Raw genomic sequence first — 26986 nt, forward strand, 5'->3', positions numbered from 1 at the left:
CCTTGGCATCCCAAAGTGCTGGGAATACAGGCGTAAGCCACCGCGCCCGGCCAGAATTCAATACTTTAATCTTGTTCAGAATTAGTTTTAATTTAGGATAATCTTCTCAAATTGTATTTTAACCACTAATTTCATCTCTTCTCTTCTAAAGAAGTAACTCAACCAGGGCAGGCACTGTGGCTCATGCCTGTAATCCCAGCACTCTGGGAGGCCAAGGCAGGCAGATCACCTGAGGTCAGTAGTTCGAGACCAGCCTGGCCAACATGATGAAATCCCGTCTCTACGAAAAATACAAAAATTAGCCGGGAGTGGTAGCAGGTGCCTGTAATTCCAGCTACTCGGGAAGCTGAGGCAGGAGAATTGCTTGAACTCGGGAGGTGGAGGTTGCAGTGAGCCAAGATTGCGTCACTGCACTCCAGCCTGGGTGACAAGAGCAAGGCTCCGTCTCCAAAAAAAAAACCGTCTGTTACAAAGGAGTTTCTTATCTTCCCAAAGCTCAAATAATCATGAACTATTTTACTAATCAGTAAGTCAGAACATAAAACATCACATCCAATGCTGTATGCATTTTGATACATATAAAGAAACTAAGCTAGATTATTAAGAACATATTTAAGGAATTTCAAAGCCACTGCATTTTAGTCACATTCACTATTGGTGGGAATGAAAACTTATAAAATCATTCTGGAAAGACAATTGCTATCAAAATATAAAACAACTCAATAAAGATGCTAAGGAAGTCAGAGTTAAAAGGTCAGGGTCATTTAGCAACTCTTTGCAACAGCTTATAATTAATGTAAATGGTAAAATTCCCCATCAAATTTTTCAAAATCAAGGTTCTGATTGGTACAAGGAAAAAAATAAAATGTTTCTCTTATAAACTGGAATGAAAAGAGTTTAAAGGGAGGGTAAGATATTCGATTCCTGATAGTGTTTGAGAAAAATTCTTTATAAATTCTCCTTTAGAATCTACTCAAAGATTTATATACTAAATTTAAAGTCCTGACCTCAAGAGATCATGGTAAGCTTAGGCCCACATACTGGAGGAATTCGTTTTTTAAAAACGTAATGTTTACCTAGTAAGTAAACGGGCAACAGAATCTAAAATTGTTCTTAAATATTTCTTTGCACAATTTAAAATTCGTTTTTCTTTACACAGGAACATTGTTTTGCCCAGAAAGGGGGTCACCTTATTTTGTCTTCTATTTTAATCACATAAATGATAGAATACTTACAGAGGTGGTTATAGACAAGGGTGAACAACTATGTTGGCGGGGGAAGCAAGAGACAAACGATATTTCTTGACACATGAAAATTATACAAAATTCAAATTTTAGTGCCCATAAATAACATGTTATTGGAAGAGACACACCCATCCATTTATATATTATCTATAACTGCTTTTGTGCCACAATGGCAGAATTGAAGAGTGCTAAAAGAGACAATATGGTTGCAAAGTCTAAAATATTTACTATCTGGCCCACTACAGAAAATATTCGCTGAGCTCTATTATAATTCATTTAGAGAAAGCCAGAGACTTCAAACAGTTACATAAATATAAGCAAAAAGTTGATTTACTGTTATCATAAGAATCCCATTCAATGACTTTAAAATAATCCTGTATAGGTCGGGCGTGGTGGCTCAAGCCTGTAATCCCAGCACTTTGGGAGGCCGAGACGGGCGGATCACGAGGTCAGGAGATCGAGACCATCCTGGCTAACACGGTGAAACCCCGTCTCTACTAAAAAATACAAAAAAACTAGCCGGGCGAGGTGGCGGGTGCCTGTAGTCCCAGCTACCGGGGAGGCTGAGGCAGGAGAATGGCGTAAACCCAGGAGGTGGAGCTTGCAGTGAGCTGAGATCCGGCCACTGCACTCCAGCCTGGGCGACAGAGCGAGACTCCGTCTCAAAAAAAAAAAAAAAAAAAAAAAAAGTAATAATCCTGTATAAATACCTCATGTATTTAACATATATAAAATATGTGGATAAACAAGTATAGCCTTCACTGAGAAACACTATGAAGGTTAAGAAGCAAAACAAAGGCCAGGCACGGTGGCTCATGCCTGTAATCCCAGCACTTTGGGAGGCTGAGGCGGGCAGATCATGAGGTTAAGATTTCAAGACCAGTCTGGCCAAGATGGTGAAACCCTGTCTCTACTAAAAACCCAAAAATTAGCTGGACGCGGTGGCAGGCACTTAAAATCCCAGCTACTCGGGAGGCTGAGGCAGAAGAATTGTTTGAACTCAGGGGATGGAGGATGCAGTGAGCCGAGATCGCACCACTGTACTCCAGCCTGGGCAACAGAGTGAGACTCCGCCTCAAAAAAAAAAAAAAAAAAAAAAGCAGCAGCAAAACAATAGTATATTTAACAATGCCAGGAAAAAGTACCAAAACATGCTTCTTTCTTAAGGAGGAATTTCTCCCATTCTCTCATTAGAAATGTGTGTGTCAATATGTGCGTATTTCCTCCTGATGTTTAACTTGCACACAACACTATGAACCTACTCATGGCTAAGAGAAAATTCCTGGCTTCACGGAGCTTACATTCTATCAAAGGAAACATATGGCATAAAGCACAAAATGAATCATTTAATTACCATAGGTACAAATGCTCTACTGGGGAAGTAAGAGTACAAAGATGACCCATAATCTGGGGTTCTGACTTTGTGATGTGTATGAGGAAGATATTCTGAGTAAGTAACATTCAGGCTGAGTTTCAAAAAATCAATGTGAATGTTGGCATGTAGGAAGAAGGGCAGGTAGATGCATCTCATGCAGAGAGAACACATGTATGAAGGCTCTAAAAGGAAAAGTATTCCGTGATCACCTACCTTATGTAAAAGGTAAGAGGGATGCAGAAAAAACAGGGGAATCTGGTGTGAAATGAGGCAGGCAGGAGTCAGGCAGATGGGCCTTACAGGCCAGACCAAGGGTTTTGATCTTTATCCCCATAGCAATAGGAAGCCAGGGCCAGGTTTTAAGCAGCAATGTGATATAATCAGATTTGTGTTTTATTTTGTAGGTATTTTTTCTTTTCTTTTTTTTTTTTTTTGAGACAGGATCTCACTCTGTCACCCTGGCTGGAGTGCAGTGGCGCAATCACAGCTCACTACAGCCTCGACCTCTTGAGTTCAAGTGTTCCTCCCACCTCAGCCTCCGAAGCAGCTAGGACCACAGGTGTGTACCAACATGGCCAGCGATTTTTTTTCTATTTTTTTGTAGAGTTGGGGTCCCAGTATTTTGCCTGGGCTGGTCTTGAACTCCTGGGCTCAAGTAATCCTCCTGCCTCAGCCTCCTAAAATGTGGAGATTACAGGCATGAGCCATCACACCTGGCTGATATTTTATAAAGATAATTCTGACCACCGCATGGAGAATGAACTAGAGCAAGGAAACAGCAGTCACAAGAAAACAGTTTTCAAAGTTACTTCAGTAGTCCAAGGGCAATAATTTTGGTGGTAATAATGGGGGTCAGTGACTGAATTTTACTTAAACTGACTGGGCTTGATTAGGTAACTGATGAGACATAGTAGAGAGGGGATCTATGAGGAGAGAGGGGTAAAAAGAAAAACATTAGGTTTCTGGTTTCTGAGATAGGGGCCAGTCTGAGAAAGGGAACACTGGAGGAGACATAAGGTTTTGGAAGTCATGGGTTTGGTTAGAGGAAAACCATGAACTCCAGTTTTGAGGTTGAAGTGCTTGTGAAATACCTGAGTACAGAGATCAAGTCAAAAATTGGGTATCTAACCTGAAGTTCTGAAGTGTTCTCATAATAATATATGGCATGATATAACAAGCACCTCTTTTAATACAAAGGCAATAAAAAAATAAATAATGACCATAGTAATAATATAATGGTAACAATAATTCCACTGAACTCTAAGGCAGGAATTACAGGATATAAGGACTACAACAGTCATCAGCCACATAGATCAGTTCTTTCTATACTAATTATTCCTATACTAACATGGTTTGACTGTGTCCCCACTCAAATCTCATCTTGTAGTTCCCATAATCCCCATATACACTTCAAAAATTCTATGAATATGGGCTCCTTGAAAGCAATGAAAGGTTGCCAAGGTCAGAAATGATGAGAAGAAACCCGGACACTCAAAATAAAAGCTTGATGGCAGACTTAAGAGGGCTTAAGAAAATGATTTTTAAAGTTCTTGGAGGCAAAAGGAACCCTCAAAACTACACAAATATATGGAAATTAAATAATCTGTTTCTAAATGATATCTGGGTTAATAATGAAATCAAGACAGAAAAATTATCTGAATCAAATGATAATAATGACACAAGTTATCAAAACCTCTGGAGTACAGCAAAAGAAGTGCCAAGAGCAAAGTTTGCAGCACTAAATGCCTACATCAAAAAGTCTGAAAGAGCACAAACTGACAACCTAATGTGTGTGTACCTCAAGGAATTAGAAAAACAAGCACAAGCACAAACTAAACAAGACTGTCTCAAAAAAAAAAAAAGAAAAGAAAAACAAAAATTGCAGCAAAACTAAATGAAATTCAAACAAAAAAAAGCATTTCAAAAGATCAATGAAATAAAACATTGGTTCTTTGAAAAAATAGCCCATTCACTAGATTAACGAAGAAAAGAGAGAAGATCCCAATAAGCTCAATTAGAAATGAAACTGGAGACACTACAACAGACACCAGAGAAATAAAAAAGATCACTTGAGACTACTATGAACAACTTTATGCATACAAACTATAAAATCTAAAGGAAATGGATAAATTCCTGGAAACATACCACCCTCCTACATTAAATCAGGAGGAAAGAGAAACCCTGAACAGACCAATGACAAGCAGCAAGATTGAATCAGTAATTTTAAAATTTGCAACACACAAAAAAAGCCTGGGACCAGATGGATTCATGGCTAAATTCTACCAGACATTCAAAGAAGAATTGATACCAATCCTACTGAAACTATTCCAAGTGATTGGGAAAGAGAGAATCCTCCCTAAATCACTCTATGAAGCCAGTGTCACCCTGATACCTAAGCCAGGAAAGAACACATAAAAAAACAAAAACTACAGACCAATTTCCATGATGAACACAGATGTAAAAATTGTCAACAAAATACTAGCTAACCAAATGAAACAACACATCAAAAAGATAATTTATCATGATCAAGTGGGTTTTATTTCAAGGATGCAGGGATGGTTTAACATATGTAAGTCAATAAATGTGATACATCACATAAAAAGAATTATAAACAAAAACCATATGACCATCTCAATAGATGCTGAAAAAGCATTCAACAAAATCCAGCATCCCTTTATGATAAAATCCTCAACTAAGTGGGTATAAAAGGGACTTACCTCAAAATAGTAAAATCCATATATGATAGACCCACAGCCAATATCATACTGAATGAGAAAAAGTTGAAAGCATTCTCCCTGACAACAGGAACAAGACAGGGATGCCTACTTTCACCACCTCTATTCAACATAGTTTTGGATGTCCCAGCTAGAGCAATTAAGTAAGAGAAAGAAATAAAGGGCACCCAAATTGGAAAAGAGGAAGTCAAACTATCGCTGTTGGCAGATGATATAATTGTATACCTAGAAAACCCTGCCGGGCGCGGTGGCTCACGCCTGTAATCCCAGCACTTTGGGAGGCCGAGGCGGGTGGATCACGAGGTCAGGAGATCGAGACCATCCCGGCTAACACGGTGAAATCCCGTCTCTACTAAAAATACAAAAAATTAATCGGGCGTGGTGGTGTGCGCCTGTAGTCCCAGCTACTCGGAGGCTGAGGCAGGAGAATGGTGTGAACCCGGGAGGCGGAGCTTGCAGTGAGCCAAGATCCAGCCTGGGCGACAAAAGCGAGACTCCGCCTCAAAAAAAAAAAAAAAAAAAAAAGAAAAGAAAACCCTAGAGACTCCTTCAAAAGACTCCTAAATTTGATAAAGGAGTTCAGTAAAGTCTCAGGTTACAAAATCAATGGACACAAATCAGCAGCACTGCTATACACCAACAACGACCAAGCTGAGAATTAAATCAAGAATTCAATACCTTTCACGACAGCTGCACAAATAAAATGAAATGCCTGGGAATACACTTAACCAAGGAGGTGAAAGATCTCTACAAGGAGAAATACAAAACACTACTGAAAGAAATCACAGATGACATAAACAAATGGAAATGCATCCCATAATCATAGACTGGAAGAATCAATGTTGTGAAAATGGCCATACTATACGAAAAGCAATCTACAGATTCAATGTAATTCTCATCAAAATACCAACATGTTTCACAGAATCAGAAAAAACAATCCTAAAATTCATAAGGAACCAAAAAAGGGCCCAAGTGGCCAAAGCAATCCTAGGCAAAAAGGAGAAATCTGCAAGCATCACATTACTTCAAATTATACAAGGTTACAGTAAACAAAACAGCATGGTACTGGTATAAAAGTAGGCACATAAACTAATGGAACAGGATAAAGAACCCAGAAATAAAGCCAAGAAAGTACAGCCAACTGATCTTCAACAAAGCATACAAAAACAAATTGGGGAATAGACACCCTATTTAATAAATAGTGCTGGAAAAACTGGCAAACCTCATGCAGAAGACTGAAACTGGATCCCTATTTCTCACCTTATACAAAAATCAACTGAAGATAGATCAAAGACTTAAATATAAGACCTGAAACCGGAAAAATTCTAGAAGATAACATTGCAAAAACTCTTCTAGACATCAGCCCAGGCAAATTATTCATGACTAAGACCCCAAAGCAAATGCAATAAAAACACAAATAAATAAATGGAACCTAATTGAACTAAAAACCTTCTGCACAGCTAAAGAAACAATAGAGTAAAAAGTCAACCCATAGAGATGCAAACTACACATCTGATGAAGGACTGGCATCCAGAAATCTACAAGGAACTCAAACAAATCAACAATAATAATAATAATAATCCCATCAAAAAGTGGGCAAAGGACACGAATAGACATTTCTCAAAAGAAGATACATAAATTGGCCTACAAACAATATGAAAGAATGCTTAACATCACTAATGATCATGGAAATGCAAATTAAAACCACAAAGCGATACCATCTTACTGCTGCAAGAATGGCCATTATTAAAAAGTCAAAAAACAACAGATGCTGGTGTGGATGTGGGGAAAAGAGAATGCTCATACACTGCTGGTGGGAATGTAAAACTGGTGGGAATGCATAACCTCGATGGAAAACACTACAAAGACTCCTTAAAGAGCTAAAAGTAGATCTACCATTTGATCCAGCAACCCCACTACTGGGTATCTACACAAAAGAAACGAAGTCATTACATGAAAAAGAGATTTGCACACATATGTTTACAGCAGTTCAATTCACAATTGCAAAGATGTGGAACTAACCTAAGTGCATTTTGATATATAAGTGTATACATCAAAAATAAATTCTGGCTGGGCACGGTGGCTCATGCCTGTAATCCCAGCACTTTGTGAGGCTGAGGTGGGCAGATCAACTGAGGTCAGGAGTTCAAGACCAGCCTGGCCAACATGCCAAAACCCTGTCTCTACTAAAAATACAAAAATTAGCCGGGCATGGTGGCAGGCACCTGTAATCCCAGCTACTCAGGAGACTGAGACAGGCGAACTGCTTGAACCCAGGAGGCGGAGGTTGCAGTGAGCCAAGATCACGCCACTGAACTCCAGCCTGGGCGACAGAGACTCTGTCTCAAAAAAAAAAAAAAGAAAAAAAAGAAAAAAAAGAAAAAAAAATTCAGCTGGTGCAGTGGCTCGTAGCAGAAATATGGGAGGCTGAGGCAGGATTATCGCTTGAATTCAGGAGTTTGAGACCAGCCTGGGCAACACAGCGAGACCTCATCTTTACTGAAAATAAAAAACATTAGCTAGGCATGGTGGCATGTGCATGTAGTCCCAGTTACTCAGAAGGCTGAGGCAGGAGGTGGAAGGATTGAGCCCAGGATGTCAAGGTTGCAGTGAGCTGTGATTGTGTCACAGCACTCCAGCCAGGGCAACAGGTAAGACCCTGTCTCGAAAACAATAAATAAAACAGAAAATTTAACAATTCCATATAACAGAAGGCATGATTAACAAAGCTAAAACACAATCATCAAACAAGAAAAACATTTCAACATATGTCAAAGGATTTATTTAACATGTAAAGCACTCTTATAAATCTGTCAGACAAAAATCATCACTCAAAAGACACGTGTACAACAGATAATTCATACACCCACAAATAACTGGTGAACATCAAAAACTTCTTAACTTCATAGAATACACAAAAATTAAACAAGATCTTGTTTTTTATTCTGTCAGATAAGCAATTATATAGGGAAAAGAGTATTCTCTTATACTGCTGGGTAAGAGATTAACTAGTACATTTCTGGAAGGTAGAAAATGACAACACAGTAACCCAAAAATAAGCAAACAAAGTTGTTCATCATAGCATTGTTAATATAGTGACAAACAAGAAACAATATGAATACCTGTCATGTAAATAAACTATGGTACATTAAAACAAAGGCATGTCATATAGACATTTTAATATAATCAAACATAAACATTTCTATGTGATCACTGAAAAAAATGCTAGTTTATAAAATGGCTTCCATAAGTATTAAATTATATGTTTGAGCTATGATCATGCCACTGCACTCCAGCCTGGGCAACAGAGTGAGACTCTGTCTCTAATTATAAAAACAAACACACACACACACACACACACAGAGATGTACACGTATATATGCACATGCACAAAAAGATACCTGAAAAGATATTCTAACGGAAGTTAACAATGATTAATTCTCGCTAACAAGTTAGGATTAAGATTTCCTTCTTTACTACTCTTTTCCAATGAAGACCTATCATTTGTATAAAGTTATTTTAATTTTGAAAATATATTTTAGGCCGGGCGCGGTGGCTCAAGCCTGTAATCCCAGCACTTTGGGAGGCCGAGACGGGCGGATCACGAGGTCAGGAGATCGAGACCATCCTGGCTAACACGGTGAAACCCCGTCTCTACTAAAAAATACAAAAACTAGCCGGGTGAGGTGGCGGTCGCCTGTAGTCCCAGCTACTCGGGAGGCTGAGGCAGGAGAATGGCGTAAACCCGGGAGGCGGAGCTTGCAGTGAGCTGAGATCTGGCCACTGCACTCCAGTCCGGGCGACAGAGCGAGACTCCGCCTCAAAAAAAAAAAAAAAAAAAAAAAAAAGAAAATATATTTTAAATAAAAGACTAAGCCTGATAGTTTCTTTGTGATCTTTTGCAAAAACTTTTTGTGATCACTTACAACTATCACAGTTGTCGGATGACTACAAATTCTAATACTGTTGCTCGATGTCCAATGTAGGCAGTAGGAACAGGAATTGTTATACACACAAAAATCTAAGTCACATTTTCTTTATAATTAGGATTCTGGTTTAGAGCATTCAAGGTAAAATTAAATCACTATAAAAGCAAAGGCATTCACATAAATTGATGAAGAATTATGAGAAAACAGGTCAAAAGAAAAACACAAAATTTAATTTTACTAATGTGTCCCATAGGCTTATTTTTATTGGGATACCCAAGCAACTTAAAACATACTTGCTCCACTGGCTTCTCAAAGAAGGTTAAGTATTTCAAAAGTAGCTGTAAATCAAATATTCTTTTCTTGCTTGCTTTAGGAAATTCCTATAGGCACTGAAGCTGGAGAATCTCAGATGTATTTAAAAATGACACATTTTTTAAAAACCATGTTGGAGACAGATCTGATGAAATAAACAACCTTGCTCTACAAATCTAAGTAGGAACCTTTGACGGTCTGTGCGCAAATTCTTTCAAAAGAGTTTTTATTGGCCGGGTGCAGTGGCTCACGCCTGTAATCTCAGCACTTTGGGAGGCCGAGGTGGGTGGATCATGAGGTCAGGAGATCGAGACCATCCTGGCCAACATGGTGAAATCCCTTCTCTACTAAAAATATAAAAATTAGCTGGGCGTGGTGGCGCATGCCTGTATCCCCCCTACTCAGGAGGCTGAGGCAGGAGAAACACTTGAACCAGGGAGACAGAGGTTGTAGTGAGCCAAGATCGCACAACTGCACTCCAGCCTGGTGACAGGGCAAGTACTCCATCTCATAAAAATAATAATTTTTATTACTGCATAACAGATGTACACAGCTTTAGTGTACACATAAAAATTTAACGTACTTATATAATTCGAAGATAAATATTTGTCTTTTCTTTACGCTAGGAGCGTGTGAATTCTTCTAGCTATTTCAAAATGTACAATGGATTATTATAAACTATAGTCACCCTACTGATCTACCAAACATTAGGTCTTATTTCCTCTATCAAACCATATAGTGTATACAAATTCATTTTAAACTATGAAACATCATAACAAAGCAAGGATCTCTGTTCATCATGATGAACAGAATAGGACACTTTTCAAATGTTCCATTTAAAAACTTTTGAGAGAACCCACCCCAGTTTAGATACCTATTTAAAGTCTACAAGGCTTTACATATTATTGAAAAGCACTATTTTTAAGTCAAGGGAGGTTACTAATGATAAGTTATTTCATTAAAGATAAAGAACAACATAATTTAATTTAGTAACCACCATTTTTATTGTAGTCACCACTAAAACAAAACCACACCCGTATGCTTTAAGGTACAGAATGCCATTAATTTATCAGTGCCTATGACTGAGATGACAAAATGAAATTTTGAAAGATTGGGTTTGTTTACAATATACTAGGTATCACCTTCAAATTCTTCATGCAGGAATGTAACTACTTACTGCACATATCAACTTATAGCATGAATATCATAACCAAAGCTATAGACCCAATTCTAGGAAACTATTACTGCTAAACCATGGAAAGAACTACAGTTGGCCCTTGAACAATTCAGGAGCTAGAAGAACTGACCCCACACAGTTAAAAATCTGTGTATAACTTTTGACTCCCCAAAAACTTAACTAGTAACAGCCTACTGTTGACTGAAAGCCTTACCGATAAAACATATTTTTTCTCAGTATGTATGTATGTTTTATTATATACTATATTCTTACAATAATGTAAGCTAGAAGAAAATGTGTTTAAGAAAACCATTAGGAAGATAAAATACATTTACAATACTATACTGTATTCATCAATACCATAAGTTTACATCATCTGTTTATAAAATAAATCATCTGTCTAAAATGGTGGTCAACCACAGCAGCAGACCTCGATCTATGGTAGATACCAAGCAATTCAACTTTTTCTTGTAAAGTTAGCACTTTTCTCTGCTTCTTGGAAGTATTGCCAGCATCACTGGTGGCACTCTGTATGGGTCCCATGGTGTTATTCAAGGTTTATGGCAATGCACTAAACACGATGAAAAAATATGCAAGAACAAAGAGAGATGACTTTTTACTATGAGGCACAATTTATAAGAGATATGAACTGCTCATCTGGAGATGATTAGTGTCACAGGGTATTTTAAGCAGATATTCTCAACACTTAAGCTCACTAAAATAGCAACAGGAGGTGGCTATAAAATTACATTAGTACAGTATGTACTACGGTTAATTTTATGAAGTTAGGATGTAATATTGCCTCTTTTATTTATTCATTTATTTTTTGAGAGACAAGGTCTTGCTATGTTGCCCAGGCTGGTCTCATACTCCTGGGCTGAAACAACCCTCCCACCTCGACTTCCCAAAGTGCTGGGATTACAGGCGTGCACCACCATGTCCAGATTGCATATTTATGTCTGTTGACACTTCTCTCAATTGCGAATGGCATCATATATTATCTGTATTTGTGTACCTAAGTTTTGATAAACTTTAACTTTTATAATAGATTTGCATATATTTTATGGCACTAAATGAAAACATAGACTACATATATTTTATGCATCCATGACATACCTAAATTTTTCTTTTTTTGATAATTTTAGGCAGTACGTCATCTGGGAGTTTTCAAGTTACCACAATGTCCAAAACATTTTCCAATATATTTACTGAAAAAAATTATCATATGAATGAACCCATTTTGTTCAAGGGTCAACTGTAATTAATAAATGGTCATGGAATTTAAGGTTTGCAGGTATCAACTTCATAAGCAGCTCAACAAAAGACTGAATAACCTGCTGACTTTAGTAATTTTCCCAAAAGGTAGGAGAAATTGTATCTTGCCTAAGATATGCTATCAATCCATAATTTCCTACCCCGAAGCCCCATAGCATAGGACTCTCTCCCATGTTACAACTGTGTTTCATTACAAAAATAATTCTAGAAGCAGGGGGGAAAAGAGTATATCAAGGAAGAAAGGTACATAATTCATTTTTAAAAATTAAGTGATCTTCGGCCAGGCACGGTGGCTCATGCCTGTAATCTCAGAGCTTTGGGAGGCTGAGGCGAGCAGATCACTTGAGATCAGGCATTCGAGACCAGTCTGGGTCAACATGATGAAACCCTGTCTCTACTAAAAATACAAAAATTAGCCGGCATGGTGGCACGTGCCTGTAATTCCAGCTACTTAGGAGGCCAAGGTTGCAGTGAGTCGAGATTGTGCCACCGCACTCGCACTCTAACCCGGGTGACAAAGTGAGTGAGACTCCATCTTAAACATAAAAAAAAAAAAAAGTGATTTTTGATCCACCACTCATCCCCTTCAGAAGTAGACAATTTTGACATGGCATCATGTATGTATTTTTACCCTATAGGGTTTCCATGAAGACTATTAGGCATAATAGCTAGTATATTTCTAAATACAGGGATATGCCTTATGCATTATTGTCATCATCAAGAGCTGAGATATTTGATACCGAGCGAGTAACAAAATTCTTCCTTCTTTACCACTTTAATAGGTAAGAACTAAAAGGGAACTCTCAGATTATTTCATATAATTCCTCATTTTACAGATGAAAAAACAGGGGTTTTAAGAACTTAATGTTCTGACCCAAGGTTATAAATCTAAGTAACAGAGTGAAAACCAGCAGCAAGTGCTCTAGTGCTCCATAATATCCAGTCATGCACCTCCATCTATGCACTGTGATTCTCTGTACAGGAACATGTATATACACGTATGCATATTTCCTAAATATGTGAGAATATCTACTAGTTAGCCCACAGAAAATTTTAAGACTTAGGAAGAACAGTTTCAAATTCTGTCTACTTCTTATTAGGGTAAAAACAGCAGCAGCAAAAATTTGTTTCTCCTCTCCATTCTCCTCACAGAAACCCAATGCAGTTTCCCTCAATTAGCTCATAGCTTGTGTCACAAATGTAATATAATTGCTCCCTCAGCATCCACTTTTAGGTCTGGCATATGTTTTTGAAACCCAGTTGTACACTTTCTATTTTGGCCTAGTTCAAATGTTTCCTTCCTGTGTAGTTGCTTGTGAAAGAGGCCGTTTGTTCCTCATCTCACTGATCCAGAACACAACACATGCCATAGCTGCTGACCATGATACAATCTAATAGTTAACACCAGACTCATGTAAATAAGTTCACCCTTGGAGAGTGTTTTCTTCAAACTAGCAAATCCATAACTCCAGTGAGGAAGCCTAAGGGAGGACATGGACCTTAATAAAAGGACAGTCCCACAAGTCTTCCTTCTCTCTCTCTCCACCTGAGTTCCCTGCTGTCTTCAGAGCTCCCCTATCAGCCTCCCATCACCACTGTAAACTTCTCTGGAATTAGGAAGTAGTAAATTTTTTTCTGTTTCATGCATTTTGGTTTCACTTCCTCATTATATCTTCCTGACAAACACACCCAAACGTAACTTTTACCTGGTCAGGGCTCTCTTAGAGAGTGGCTCTCCTGGTTTATAGCCATTCTTGACAGAGAGACCTCAAGACCAAATTAGATAAAAATCACAACGGCTTGACTGCTTGCCAAAATCAAACTCATTATCCTCCTCTTTAAACTTCCCCATGTATACTCAATATTACGTTTCACTACAAAAGAGGTATTTTTAAACACGAAGAGGCATCCCTGACTCTCTCTCTCCCTTACATCTAGAGAAAACTTACATCCCCATTTACATGTGCCGTACTGATTATGCCTGCTGTGCTGGCATTAACAATAGCATTGCCACTCATTTCCACAATTGCCCCAATTAGGTGGTAAATTATATGGTCATCCTTTTCAGAGTCCTTATCTAGTTAATAATTAATTGCTAAACATCTCTCCAACTGGCTTCCTCTCCTTCAACTAATTTCTCACCTGAAATATAATAATAGCCTCCCCTTCATCTAATTTCCCATTTTTGCACATGCTGTTCCTCTGTCTAAACACCCCTTTCCCTTTCATTTTGTGAATACCCATGAAAGTTAGATCAAATGGCATCTCTGCGGTAAAGCCTTCCCACATTCTTCCAGTCATTCTCTGTGCCTCCTGAAATAATTGCAGTACTAATAACAGATATTTGCTGAATACTCATTGTGCACCACACAGTGAACTTAAACAATTTTTAAGTATTTTGTCTCATTTAATCCTCTCTGTTTGATAGGTTTTACTTTTTAAATGTAGAAGACAATGCCCTGGGATAAAGTAATTGGGCTAAAGTTACAAAGCTAAGCAGTGGAACCAAGACTTGAAATCCAGTATGTCTGATTCCAAGTCAAAGTTTTAAACCTCTTCCCTGTTCTATTTTACATGTACTACCACCATTAATGGGTCTCTGATATCTGTGCTACAATTCTGCCCCACTTGGTCACCTCTGCACCACTCAGGTCTTAGTAACGGGTCTTCTGTTTCCCTTTACAGAGACTGGGACTTTCCCTCGGTGACAGGGAAAGGCTTGGCTATCCACAGCATAAGCGATTATGTCTAACTCAAAGCAGGTACTCTAAGGCCAGTACTACAGTATTTACTGTTTAATCCTAAATTCTGATGCAGACAGCTGTCTCATCTGTAGTCTTCTAACCAGACATGATTCTGTATTTATCTGGATTGATATCAAAATTGAAAACTAGTAAAACTGAAGTTAAATCTAGTGAGTTTTCTTTGACTGGCAGAGTGCTACTCTGTTAATGAAATTAGTTGCCAATATTTATAACTTGCAGCTTTTTTACACATAACTAAAGATTTGTAGCTTCTTTTGAAACACTGGGTCAACATTTTTTTTTTTTTTTTCTGAGACAGAGTCTCTGTTGTCCAGGCTGGAGTGTAGTGGCACTATCTTGGTTCACTGCAACCTCTGCCTCCCAGGTTCAAGCAATTCTTCTGCCTCAGCCTCCTGAGTAGCTGGGATTACAGGTGCCTGCCACCACGCCTGGCTAGTTTTTTTGTATTTTTAGCAGAGACAGGGTTTCACCATGTTGGCTAGGGTGGTTTCGAACTTCTGACCTCAACTGATCTGCCTACCTCGGCCTCCCAAAGTGCTAGGATTACAGGCGTGAGCCGCCGCATCCAGCCCTCTGTGTACCACTTTCTATGACGTTCCAGAAAATGAGGTAAAATGTCAGTTGCCATCATCATGCTTGTGCTGCTGCTTTTCTTAAGAGGAAAATGAAATATCTCTAGTACACACGTCTCTGTTAAAATGCTATTCGTTCATTCTATGAATTTCATGCATTTGGATTTAAATACAAGTCACCTAATAAACTTCTGCGTTATAACTGATGTTACACTTCTCAGAAAGAACTACCAACATTACAACTATTGATTGATGGCCTTCGTCTGCTCAAAGTGTAGATTCAATGTTCTTTATGATTACACAGAAATATACACTCATATTCAGAACCACAGTCTCTGGGGAAAGACAAAGAGCAAAAAGATTTCTGTAGCTAAACACAGAGGGATACCAGAAGAGGGTGGGAACCAAGCTTAGAAGGTTAAAGGAAACCAATCACACCCCAGAGGGCATTTAAGTGCAAAAAGACACATATATGTCCAGAGAGAATTTAAACAGAAATCAACAAAGGATTGTCTATCCTTTATCTGGCTTGACAGTAGTAACATTTTAATGTTTGAAAATACAGACTAAAATTTGACTGCACTGATCAACTAATCCCAAAGTTTTGCTATAGTGTATTCCCACCTAACAGAACACATATATAGATTACTTCAATTTGGAAATTTTGCTTATCTCATGCTTACTTCCAGGGAAGAAACTAAATATAAGACCTTCGTAATCATTCCAAAATTGGAATGTTCCTAGAGGAATAATGAGGAATGATGAAGAATTATTAACATGAACTTACAACTCACATGTCCAGATGCACATATATACTCATCTGGATAATGAAAGACTGAGATAAATGTCAGCTAGATACCATCATTTCCAAGAGAAAACACATCACTACAACAAAGGACTAAATTTAAGGCTTTCTCAAATTCATAGATTTCCAAGGGGCTCTAAACTCAGCTGTTTGTGACTTTTATATTTAAGAACATTTTTATGAACTTTTTATTTTTGTCTGTACTACTAAAATTAAGTCAGTAGTCTATCATTCTGAAATGCTTTATATACGATCATCTGTATCACTTGTTTGTAAACTGGGCTCCAAGGAACCCCTTTACCATCCAAGCATAAAACAGGAAAGAGAGAGCAGCCCCCTACTCCTTAATAGCTTTCTTTTTATCTGTTTCTAGACAGTAGGATTTCACTTTAGACAATTTTTTTACAGGGACATGATCTTCCTGTGTTCCCCAAGCTGGAATCAAGGAATCCTCCTGCTAAGCCTCCCAAATAGCTGGGACTATCGGCATGCACCACTGCACCTGCAATTGGCTTCACTTTAGACAATTTTTAAGATCTGAAAACCATGTGTCTCTAAATCACTTATCAAAATTTAAAGTGACATAGGAATGAAATACAAATTTTTGTGGGTTTTTTTGTTTTTTGTTTTTTTTTTAAAGACGAAGTCTCTCTCTATTGCCCAGGCTGGGGAGTACAGTGGCATAACCTTGGCTCACCATAGCCTCCGCCTCCTGGGTTCAAGCAATTCTCCTGCCTCAGTTTCCTGAGTAGCTGGGATTATAGGCACGTGCCACCACGCCTAGCTAATTTTTGTATTTTTTAGTACAGATAGGGTTTCACCATGTTGGCCAGGCTGGTCTTGAACTCCAGACCTCGGATGATCTGGCCCGCCTCAGCCTCCCCAAGTGGTGGGATTACAGGATTACAGGCGTGAGCCACCGCACCGCCCAGCCTTGAAATACAAATCTTGTCAGATTTGCAGAATTCTAATCTCTATTATAGTTTACTAAACTCCAGTTCCTTCTACAATATCTTGATTTCTAAAAACAAGAAAGTAAAATCTTAGGAGATTATGATAACCACATTCTTCACCAGGAAGAAAAAGGTGCCTAACTGACAATTTATTAATAAGTTCCACATTCACAGATTCAACCAACTGTGGATAAAAAATATTTAGGAAAAAAACATTTTTAAATAAAAACATAATAGAAATTTAAAAATAATATGACTACTTATACTGTATTAGATATTATAAGTAATTTAGAGATTATTTAAGTATATGGGAAGAGGTGCACTGTTTATATGCAAATACTATGCCATTTTACATAACGAGTGGCATGAATTTTGGTACTGGGGAGGGGGCTTCTTTGAACAAATCCCCTGAGGATAACAAGAGATGACTATAATTAAAGAAGACGGCCGGGCGCGGTGGCTCAAGCCTGTAATCCCAGCACTTTGGGAGGCCGAGACGGGCGGATCACGAGGTCAGGAGATCGAGACCATCCTGGCTAACACGGTGAAACCCCGTCTCTACTAAAAAATACAAAAAAATTAGCCGGGCGAGGTGGCAGGCGCCTGTAGTCCCAGCTACTCGGGAGGCTGAGGCAGGAGAATGGCGTGAACCCGGGAGGCAGAGCTGGCAGTGAGCTGAGATCTGGCCACGGCACTGCAGCCTGGGCAGCAGAGCGAGACTCCGTCTCAAAAAAAAAAAAAAAAGAAGACACTCTCCACTCAAGAAGCTCATTTATGTAGTTCTAAAATGTAAGAAGTATACCTGTTATACGTCCTAATATGCTCTCAATAACACAGGCAATCATCTCAAGCAACACTGTTTGGTAAAATGTTAAATTCTCAACCTTAATGTTTGCATTAACAAAGTGTGCAGCACTTAAATCCTAAGGTTCCATGATGTGAAATACTCATTTAATGATGAGGTTTTCACAAGAATACAGCTCCTTTTGGTATCATGCAATAGTTCATTAAGAAGAGTGGCAGCACCTCACCTGTGCGCTGATTGTGAAAACAATACATAAATATATTACCAATAAAAATTTAAAATATTGTAATTTGCAAAGAGAAAAAAACATGTCTGTTTAAATACCATTTAGATATTCGAGGCTGCAAGACAACTGATGGAAATGAAAAGTACAGAAAGTGGCCATAGAAGAAAGAAGAATTCAGTAGAGGTTAGTGAACAAAGAGTGCCATCCATTACAACTCACTAGGTCTTACCTGAGGAGGAGTAGGTGTGGACGTGGGTCTTCCTATGGGTGGAGTAGGATTTCTGCTGCCACCTCCAGACATAATCTCCTCTGTTATGTCTTTACCTCCCTGGTTTGGATCCCGAATTCTTATCTATAAGGTTAAATAAAATGGCATATGTACAGATGAGTGTCTATGTAGCAAATTTACAAGCATATGAGTGAGTTAAAGGTGCAAACTGGGAAACCTGTCAAATATCAAAGGTGATAATCACCACATTTGACTTTATTTCAATCACAGATCCATCATATAAATATAGGCCATTAGCTCTGACATGAACTAATTAGAATAACAAGCTAAAATGAAACCTAACTGGCTGGATTTCTAGGTCAAAAAGGCAAACTACTAATATTTATACTTGTTTTGTAAGAACCTGTTGGACTGATCTTATTTACCATATAAGTTTCATAAAATACTTTTAATATATGAAAGTTACTGCATAGATAAAAGTTCTTTTTTTTTTTTTTTTTTTTTTTGAGACAGTCTCGCTCTGTCACCCAGGCTGGAATGCAGTGGCGTGAAGTCAGCTCACTACAACCTCCGCCACCCAGGTTCAAGCAATTCTTGTGCCTCATCCTCCCATGCGAGGATTACAGGCGTGGACCACGGCACCTGGCCTAGAATACAGTTTTAAATGCTGTAAATGATTCTCTGAAGTTCTTTACCAAAATAAAAAATATAAATACCCTACAAGTTAGGAATAATTTATCCTTAAAACAACCTTATATACTATGTAATAATGCTGACTGCAATCATGCCTTTCCAGCAAAGACTGGAAAAAGGTTGATCGAGAACAGAATAGCTCAAAAATTATCTTACGTCAGCCAGGCACGGTGGCTCACAAGGTCAGGGGATCGAGACCAACCTGGCTAACACAGTGAAACCCCGTCTCTACTAAAAATATAAAAAATTAGCCAGACATGGTGGCACATGCCTGTAGTCTCAGCTACTCAGGAGGCTGAGGCGAGAGAATCACTTGAACCCGAGAGGCGGAGGTTGCAGTAAGCCAAGATCATGCCACTGCACTCCAGCCTGGGCAACAGGGCAAGACTCCATTTCAAAAAAATAAAAATTATCTTAGGTCCTTATAATTAAACACTTAACAGTCAGTAAAAAGAATGAGGCAGATCTGGCCGGGCTCACACCTGTAATCCCATCACTTTGGGAGGCCGAGGTGGGCGGATGACCTGAGGTCAGGAGTTTGAGACCAGCCTGGCCAACATGGTGAAACTCTGTCTCTAATAAAAATACAAAAATTAGCCAGGTGCAGTGGCAGGCACCTATAATCCCAGCTACTCAGGAGGTTGAGGCAGGAGAATCGCTTGAACATGGGAGGCGGACGTTGCAGTGAGATGAGATGGCACCATTGCACTCCAGTCTGGGGGACAAGAGCAAGACTTTGTCTCAAAAAAAAAGAAAAAAAAAAAGAATGAGGCAGATCTACATGAACTGACACAGAATAATCATTAAGATGTGCTGGTAGGTGAAAAAATGCAATAAGCACAGAAGTGTGTATGGTCTTATTTTAATTTTTTTAAACACTACCCTATGCTTACAGATGTCAGTGGCGTTGGTGCTGTAAAGGAGATAAGTGTCTGCGTCTAGGCAGATACATGTATTCTGGGAGAATGCTAAGATATAAAGGACCACTGTTGTTCACTACCACCATACCCTAATCAAGGCAGTCCACACTTCTTGAGAATTTTAAGGAATTCACTAATGAAACTACCTGGATCTGGAAGCTTTTAGGGGAGTCCTTCAATTAAGACTTCTAATGCCAGCTATTGTTCAGGTATGGAAAACTATTTCTAACATTCTTTTAAGTATAGCTTTAATTCATTTATTCTACTTTCTTCTTTAGAAACATCTGTAACTACCGTCTTCTAGTTTCATTATTTCTTCTATTCATTTTTCTGCATTCTGAGAGTGTTCTTCAAGTCCAACTTCTATCATGCTGATTCAACATTACCAAAGCATATAGTTTCCCGACTGTAGTGTCATGATACATTGTCATGTGCTGTTCATTATGATATAAGCACAAGTAATTTGTTTCTAATAATAAAAACAAGTTTTAAACCAAAGTCTTGAACCTCATTATTATTTTCTTGTTTGTTTACTTGAGATACAGTTTCACACTGTCGCCTAGGCTGGAGTGCAGGGGTGTGATCTCACTGCAACCTCCCCCTCCCAGTTTCAAGTGATTCTCGTGCCTCAATCTCCCGAGTAGCTGGAATTACAGGCGTGAGCCTCCACACCCGGCTAATTTTTGTATTTTTAGTAAAGATGGGTTTTCTCCATGTTGGCCAGGCTGGTCTCAAACTCCTTACCTCAAGTGATCTACCCATCTCGGCCTCCAAAGTATTAGGGTTACAGGTGTGAGCCACTGCACCGGGCCTGAATCTCATTAATTTTTATTAAGTTAGAGTAATTCAAGAGTATTGCTATAAGTCACCCCACCTATCTGTGAATGTGGGAGTCTCTCTTGAATATAAAGATCACCCATTTTGTGTGTTCTGTTGGGTAAGAAATTGCAAGCCACTCTTCTACAAGTTTTCTGCCATTTGACTTTTATGTTACTACACTCCAGTTCTCTTGGGCCTGCCTCATTAGACACAGACAAAGTCCCTATAAATTATAAAAAACAATTAGAATACATTTTCTAAACTCTGTTTTTTGTTTCTTAAAAGATATCTATTCCACAGGAAGGACTTTTCTTGCTATCCTTAATATCTCAGTTCTTTTTCTCTTGTGCTGTTTTTTTCTTCTGTCAATTCATACTCGAGCTGATTAAGACTGGTGTTGGCCAGGCACGGTGGTTCACGCCTATAATCCCAGCACTTTGGGGGCCCACGGTGGGCAGACTGCCTGAGCTTAGGAGTTCGAGATCACCCTGGGCAACATGGCAAAACCCCACCTCTACTAAAATACAAAAAATTAGCCAGGCCTGGTGGCTTGTGCCTATAGTCCCAACTACTCAAGAGGCTGAGGCATGAGAATCGCTTGAGCCTCGGAAGCAGAGGGTGCAGTTGAGCTGAGATCCCACCACTGCACTCCAGCTTGGGCTAGAGTGAGACTCCATCTCAAAAAAAAAAAAAAAGACTGGTATTAAAGAAGAGTCTAGATGTGAGAACTGAGCTTAAATTCCTCACACTGAGTAAAACCTTAGCCCACTAAACCCTCCCAGTTCTAAAGGTGGAGCACATGTTGTCATGTGGCATACCTAGCTCAGTGAATAATTAAAGATGATATTATGCCGACGGTATGAACAACTTCTAATTACATGCCCATACAAATCCTCCAGGTGAAGTGGTGTGAATATAAGGGAAGAATAAACAAATAAAAATAAATTTTAAAAGGCACAGTAATTTGTGAATTGAAATGAATAATGACTAAGTAAACTTATCTGATAAGTGAATAGATTTTAGATTTAAAATAAGAAAAAGTAATAAAGATCTCTTACAGTTTTTTTCTCTCTCTTGGCTGGAGGCGGCTGTTGCTGAGTAGGCACTATGATAGGTGCGGACTGATACACTGGCTGACTTGGGTAAAAAGGCGTTCCTGAGAAATTAGAAAAAGATTAAATAGGCATTCAGGTATTTTGTCAAACACTAGAGAACAATCAATGACACTGTGTCTCTGCACAATCCCTTTAAAAGGGTAAAAACAAAAACACTCAGCATTCTTCATCATCTTTTTCCACTAGCTCTCCTCCGGTTACTGAAGTGGTCAAGAAATTATTTCCAAAATATATAATGTCTTCAAACATTCACAAACCACTAAATACCTGGTTCCTACAGATCCACACCACAGCTATCTTTCTAAAACATGGATCATGCTATAGTGTTGCTTTTAAAAAATATTATTCTGAGGCTTACCACATGCAACCATGACTCTCACACAAGGGTGTATGCGTATGTCTGTTTATGGGTTTTGACAGGGACAGAAGGGAATATATCTGATTATCTTGGAAAGTAGGGGTGATCTAATTCTTCTCCTTACTCATGGGGAACTACTGCCATATGAAGGTACATAAAATTAGCAAATTTCCTAATACTGGGGTGGAAAAAAGGCCGAGAACGTATGGCCTAAAGATGGAAGTCCAGATACTTAGAATCCAGGTTCCAAACTACATTTTCTATCATTCTTGAATCCACATCTTTGTTCTAGCTATAACCTACTCCAACTCCTATCCTTTGAGTACACCAAACTCTTCGACTTTGACTATGCTGCCCATCTGCCTGAAATTATCTTCTTCCCCCGCTCCTTGTACTCGCAATGAGCTGTTTTTAACTTTCAAAAATTAAGACTATTATTATAATTACTATCAAGCCAAAGTGTTCAGAGTAGAGGTGTGGAGAAGGGGTCAAATACTGGATGGTTTGAAGGTAGAGCCTATAGATATGCTGATGAATTGGACACTGGTATGAGAGAAAGAAGACTCAAGGAAAACTCTTTCAGTTTCATGCCTGAGCAAGTGACAGAACAGAGGTACTATTTACTAAGATGAGGAAAACTGAAGTAATAGAATTTGGGGCAGAAAAATCAAGAGTTCAATTTTAGACAGGGCAAGTTTCGGATGCTTATCAGATCTTCAAACACAGATCAAGTGGTTAGAAAGTGACACAAATCTGGAGTCAGAGGATAGGTATGAGTTACAGTTATCCATTTTGGAATTGACAGAATATAAACAACATTTAAACATGACTAGGTAACTCAGGAAATGAATACAGATAGAAAAGAAGCCCAGTGGTTAAATCTTGAGGCATTCCACGTCTGTTAGAGGTCACAGAAATTGAGAAAACTCCAGCCAAAGAGATGAAAACCAAGGTAGTGGCTGAAATCCAGAAAGCTATTCAAGAATGAGGGCTGTGCGGCCGGGCGCGGTGGCTCAAGCCTGTAATCCCAGCACTTCGGGAGGCCGAGAAGGGTGGATCGCGAGGTCAGGAGATCAAGACCATCCTGGCTAACATGGTGAAACCTCGTCTCTACTAAAAAATACAAAAAACTAGCCAGGCGAGGTGGCGGGCATCTGTAGTCCCAGCTACTCGGGAGGCTGAGGCAGGAGAATGGCGTGAACCCGGGAGGCAGAGCTTGCAGTGAGCTGACATCTGGCCACTGCACTCCAGCCAGGGTGACACAACGAGACTCCCTCTCAAAAAAAAAAAAAGGAATGAGGGCTGTGCTTAACCACATCAAATGGTGCTGAAGAAGTCAAATAAGATTTTTCAAAGTACAAATCACCAGTGACCTTGACCAAAGTTGTTTGGGCAGAGAAGTGAAGAGCGTGAAGCCTGATTTGAACGGGTTCAATAGTTAAAGAGAAGACAGAAAATGAACACCAGGAGTATAAACATTTTCCTTAAAAAATTTTGCTGTAAAAGAAAAGCAGAAAAATAGAGCTATAGCTGGACAAAAATATGAAATCAAAAAAACTTTCCTTAATACGTCAATGAAACAGTGTGCCTATATACAGATGACACTAATCCAGCAGAGGAAGTGGGGAAAATTGTCAATGTGGGATAGAAAGAATTGCTAGAGTAATAGCCTTAAATGGGTATAGGACGGGATCCAGCACACACATACAAGATTGGCTTTCCATAGGAACACGGATAATTGATTCACTGTAACAAGAAGGAAAAAAATATGTACGAGGGTAGTTAACACAGGTAAAATCCTTGGTACTAAGCAAACAGTCAAATAAGGTTGGCCCACTTTCATTATCACCATCAACATCCCCACTACCACCATAACACTTTTCAAGTGTAAAGTTGTTGGAAGCACTATGATTTGCGGTATCAGAATTCTGTAGGTATCAATCAGGTTTGCTGAATCAGATTTGGAAAAGATCTATGCAGAGGGCATGACTACGGTTTCAGTAAGTTCCATGTAAAAAGACCAAAAAAAAAAAAAAAAACAAAACTCAGTCATCCTCTAACAATGAGTAAACTATTCTCAAAGCACAGCTTAAATTAGCAATTATGTGCTACTTTATTATGTCATTGACTCAGAAATTAACTCAGAAAACAGACCCCCAAAATTGGTTTTAAATGCTGCCAGGCAAGCAACACAATCTGCTCACTTCACCATATTTTTTGAGGTAAGTGAGATAAGATCCAAAAGGTGATCTCTTAAAAAAAAAAAAAACCTAGATTCTTCTCATGAAACAATTTTGAGCCAACATGATTGGGGAAGAGCCTGCTATATCACATTAATCCAATAAATATGGCAGAACAACATAATCTCAATATAGTGGAATTAAATGCAATGAGCAAAGCATTAAGTCTTCTTAACTGTGAACTCTAGCAGAGTAGAAAATCTGCCCTACAAAATAATAGTATATTATTATAAATATATAATATTTATAATAAGCTAGTCAGAAACATTTAAAAACGTTTTTATTCTACTAGAAATGTGAGTCATTTTTGCATATCATTTATTAATTAGGTAAGTTAATTAACATCTCTGGACCTCAGATTTCTTATGCACGGAATGAAGTACATTTGTCTGTATCAAGGATCTGTCAACTACAGTCTAAGAGCCAAATCAAGCCCACCATTATTTATTTTTTAAATAAAGTTTTATTGGAAGACACCCACGTACAGTAGTTTATCAACTGTCTATGGCTGATTTTACATCACAGTGGCACAGCTGAACAGCTGCAACAGACACCACACAGCCTGCAAAACCTGAATTATTACTGTCTAGCCCTTTACTGAAAAAAGTTTACTGATCCCAGTTCTAAATCAGTTTCCCAAACCTCAGTATATATAAAAAGTGTCAATGACATATTGCAAAATTAATACAGTAACAATCATGAAATACAAACACACAGAGGTTTAACAACTTAAAATTTGTATAAAGGACTACTGCTATTTGATGATTTCAGTCCTACACTTTTGTTGTTAAAATGTGAAATGATACTGGCAGCAAATGGCAGTTTTCTTTAAAGGTCTTCTTGGCAAAATTATAAATTTAATAGTCATGTGTGTCTTCTACTTTATTTTACTCTACTTTTAATTCATTTTACTTGTCTATGATGTGAAACCAATGCTGCAGTCAATATTTAGATTTCTTCTCATTGTTTAAACCTAAGCACAATATGTAACAGACTTACTATAAGAAACTGAATGGCAGGAAGAGTATCTTAATATCTGTATTCCACAAAGTAATTAGCACACTGCCTGTCTTCTAAGAAAAGTTGAAAACCTTGAATTTTCCACAGAAACAATAATAAACATGGCCAGGCACAGTGGCTCATGCCTGAGCTCAGGAGTTTGAGACCAGCCTTGGTACACGGTGAAACACCATCTCTACTAAAGTACAAAAAATTATGTATCATAAATTATTATTCATTCCAAAAAGAGAATATTATGTAGCTTTTAAAAGAAATGAGAGAAGTTCTATAGATAATGAAATAGAAAGATGCCCATGAATATAGTATGAGAGGAAAAAAATAAGCAGGAAGTTCTATTATTTAGACTACTATAACTATTCTGTGTCGATTTTAGTTTAAAAAAATTGTTAAATATAAATAAAAAAATACATATCAAACTGTTAAATGTTATTTCTTTAAAGGGTGGGAAGGGAGAGAAACTGGCTATTTCAACTTTATGCACTCTGTATTATTTAATTTTTTTTTTTTTAGACGGAGTCTCGCTCTGTCACCCAGGCTGGAGTGCAGTGGCATGATCTCCGCTCACTGCAACCTCCGCTTCCTGGGTTCAAGCAATTCTTCTGCCTCAGCCTCCCGAGTAGCTGGGATTACAGGTGTCCGCCACCACAACCAGCTAATTTTTGTATTTTAAGTAGAGACGGGGTTTCATCATGTTGGCCAGGCTGATCTCGAACTCCTGACCTTGTGATCCACCTGCCTTGGCCTCCCAAAGTGCTGGGATTACAGGCGTGAGCCACTACGCCCAGCCTATTTAAATTTTTATCATTAATTTACTTTCTTTCATAATGAAATATTTTAAAATTGTTTTTCTAATATTAAGAAAACTAGAGAAACTAATATTTTAATTTAGATGATAAACTGCCCACTTGATGTCTACTGGATCTGCATGAGAATTTACTGGGGAAGAAAGCATATCTATGAAAGGGGACAGACATCAATAATATCTGAGATACAATTATACCTCAATATACTGCTTTTTCACAAAAATGAATAAAAATGGTATATATCTAATAGAAATAAAGCCAAAAATGTTATAATTTGTATATTCAAATCTGCACATTATGTCCCTATCAGTAAACTCATCATTACTGTTTCTATACATATTATACAATAGTATTAACAGCAATAAAGAGGGCTGGCACAGACTTACAGCAGGAAATTTAATGATGACATTTTCCGAGTAAAGTGATTTGCACAATCGCTAAGTAAAAAGCAGGTTACAATTCAGTAAGACATCTTTAAAAATGATTTTGTAAATTAGAAGACTAATTGCATTCCCTTTGCAACACAGAAATTAAAGGGAGATACTGTCCATTTTAGCATGTTTATGCTAAATAATAATCCATTTTCTATTAAAAAATTGTAGATAGTAACAATCTT

At 38.3% G+C, this 26986-nt stretch overlaps 1 protein-coding gene across 21 annotated transcripts in view; it reads right to left on the minus strand.

Annotated features, from left to right (window-relative positions):
- The window catches only part of EIF4G3 (eukaryotic translation initiation factor 4 gamma 3), a 375220-nt gene that overhangs the window by 141070 nt on the left and 207164 nt on the right, over positions 1–26986 (minus strand). For all 21 annotated transcript variants that reach the window (XR_004060417.1, XR_004060416.1, XM_010364336.2 and 18 more), the window contains 2 exons: positions 21893–21990; positions 18403–18525 (listed from right to left, as the gene is read on the minus strand). Coding sequence is in view for 19 of the 21 variants with exons in the window: in XM_010364336.2 (XP_010362638.2) it covers positions 18403–18525; positions 21893–21990 (221 nt within the window). In the remaining 2 variants the exon portion in view is untranslated. The remainder of the gene's footprint in view (positions 1–18402; positions 18526–21892; positions 21991–26986) is intronic.

This window comes from Rhinopithecus roxellana, chromosome 12 (genome assembly GCF_007565055.1).
Source record: "Rhinopithecus roxellana isolate Shanxi Qingling chromosome 12, ASM756505v1, whole genome shotgun sequence".
In the NCBI taxonomy this organism is placed as follows: Eukaryota; Metazoa; Chordata; class Mammalia; order Primates; family Cercopithecidae; genus Rhinopithecus; species Rhinopithecus roxellana.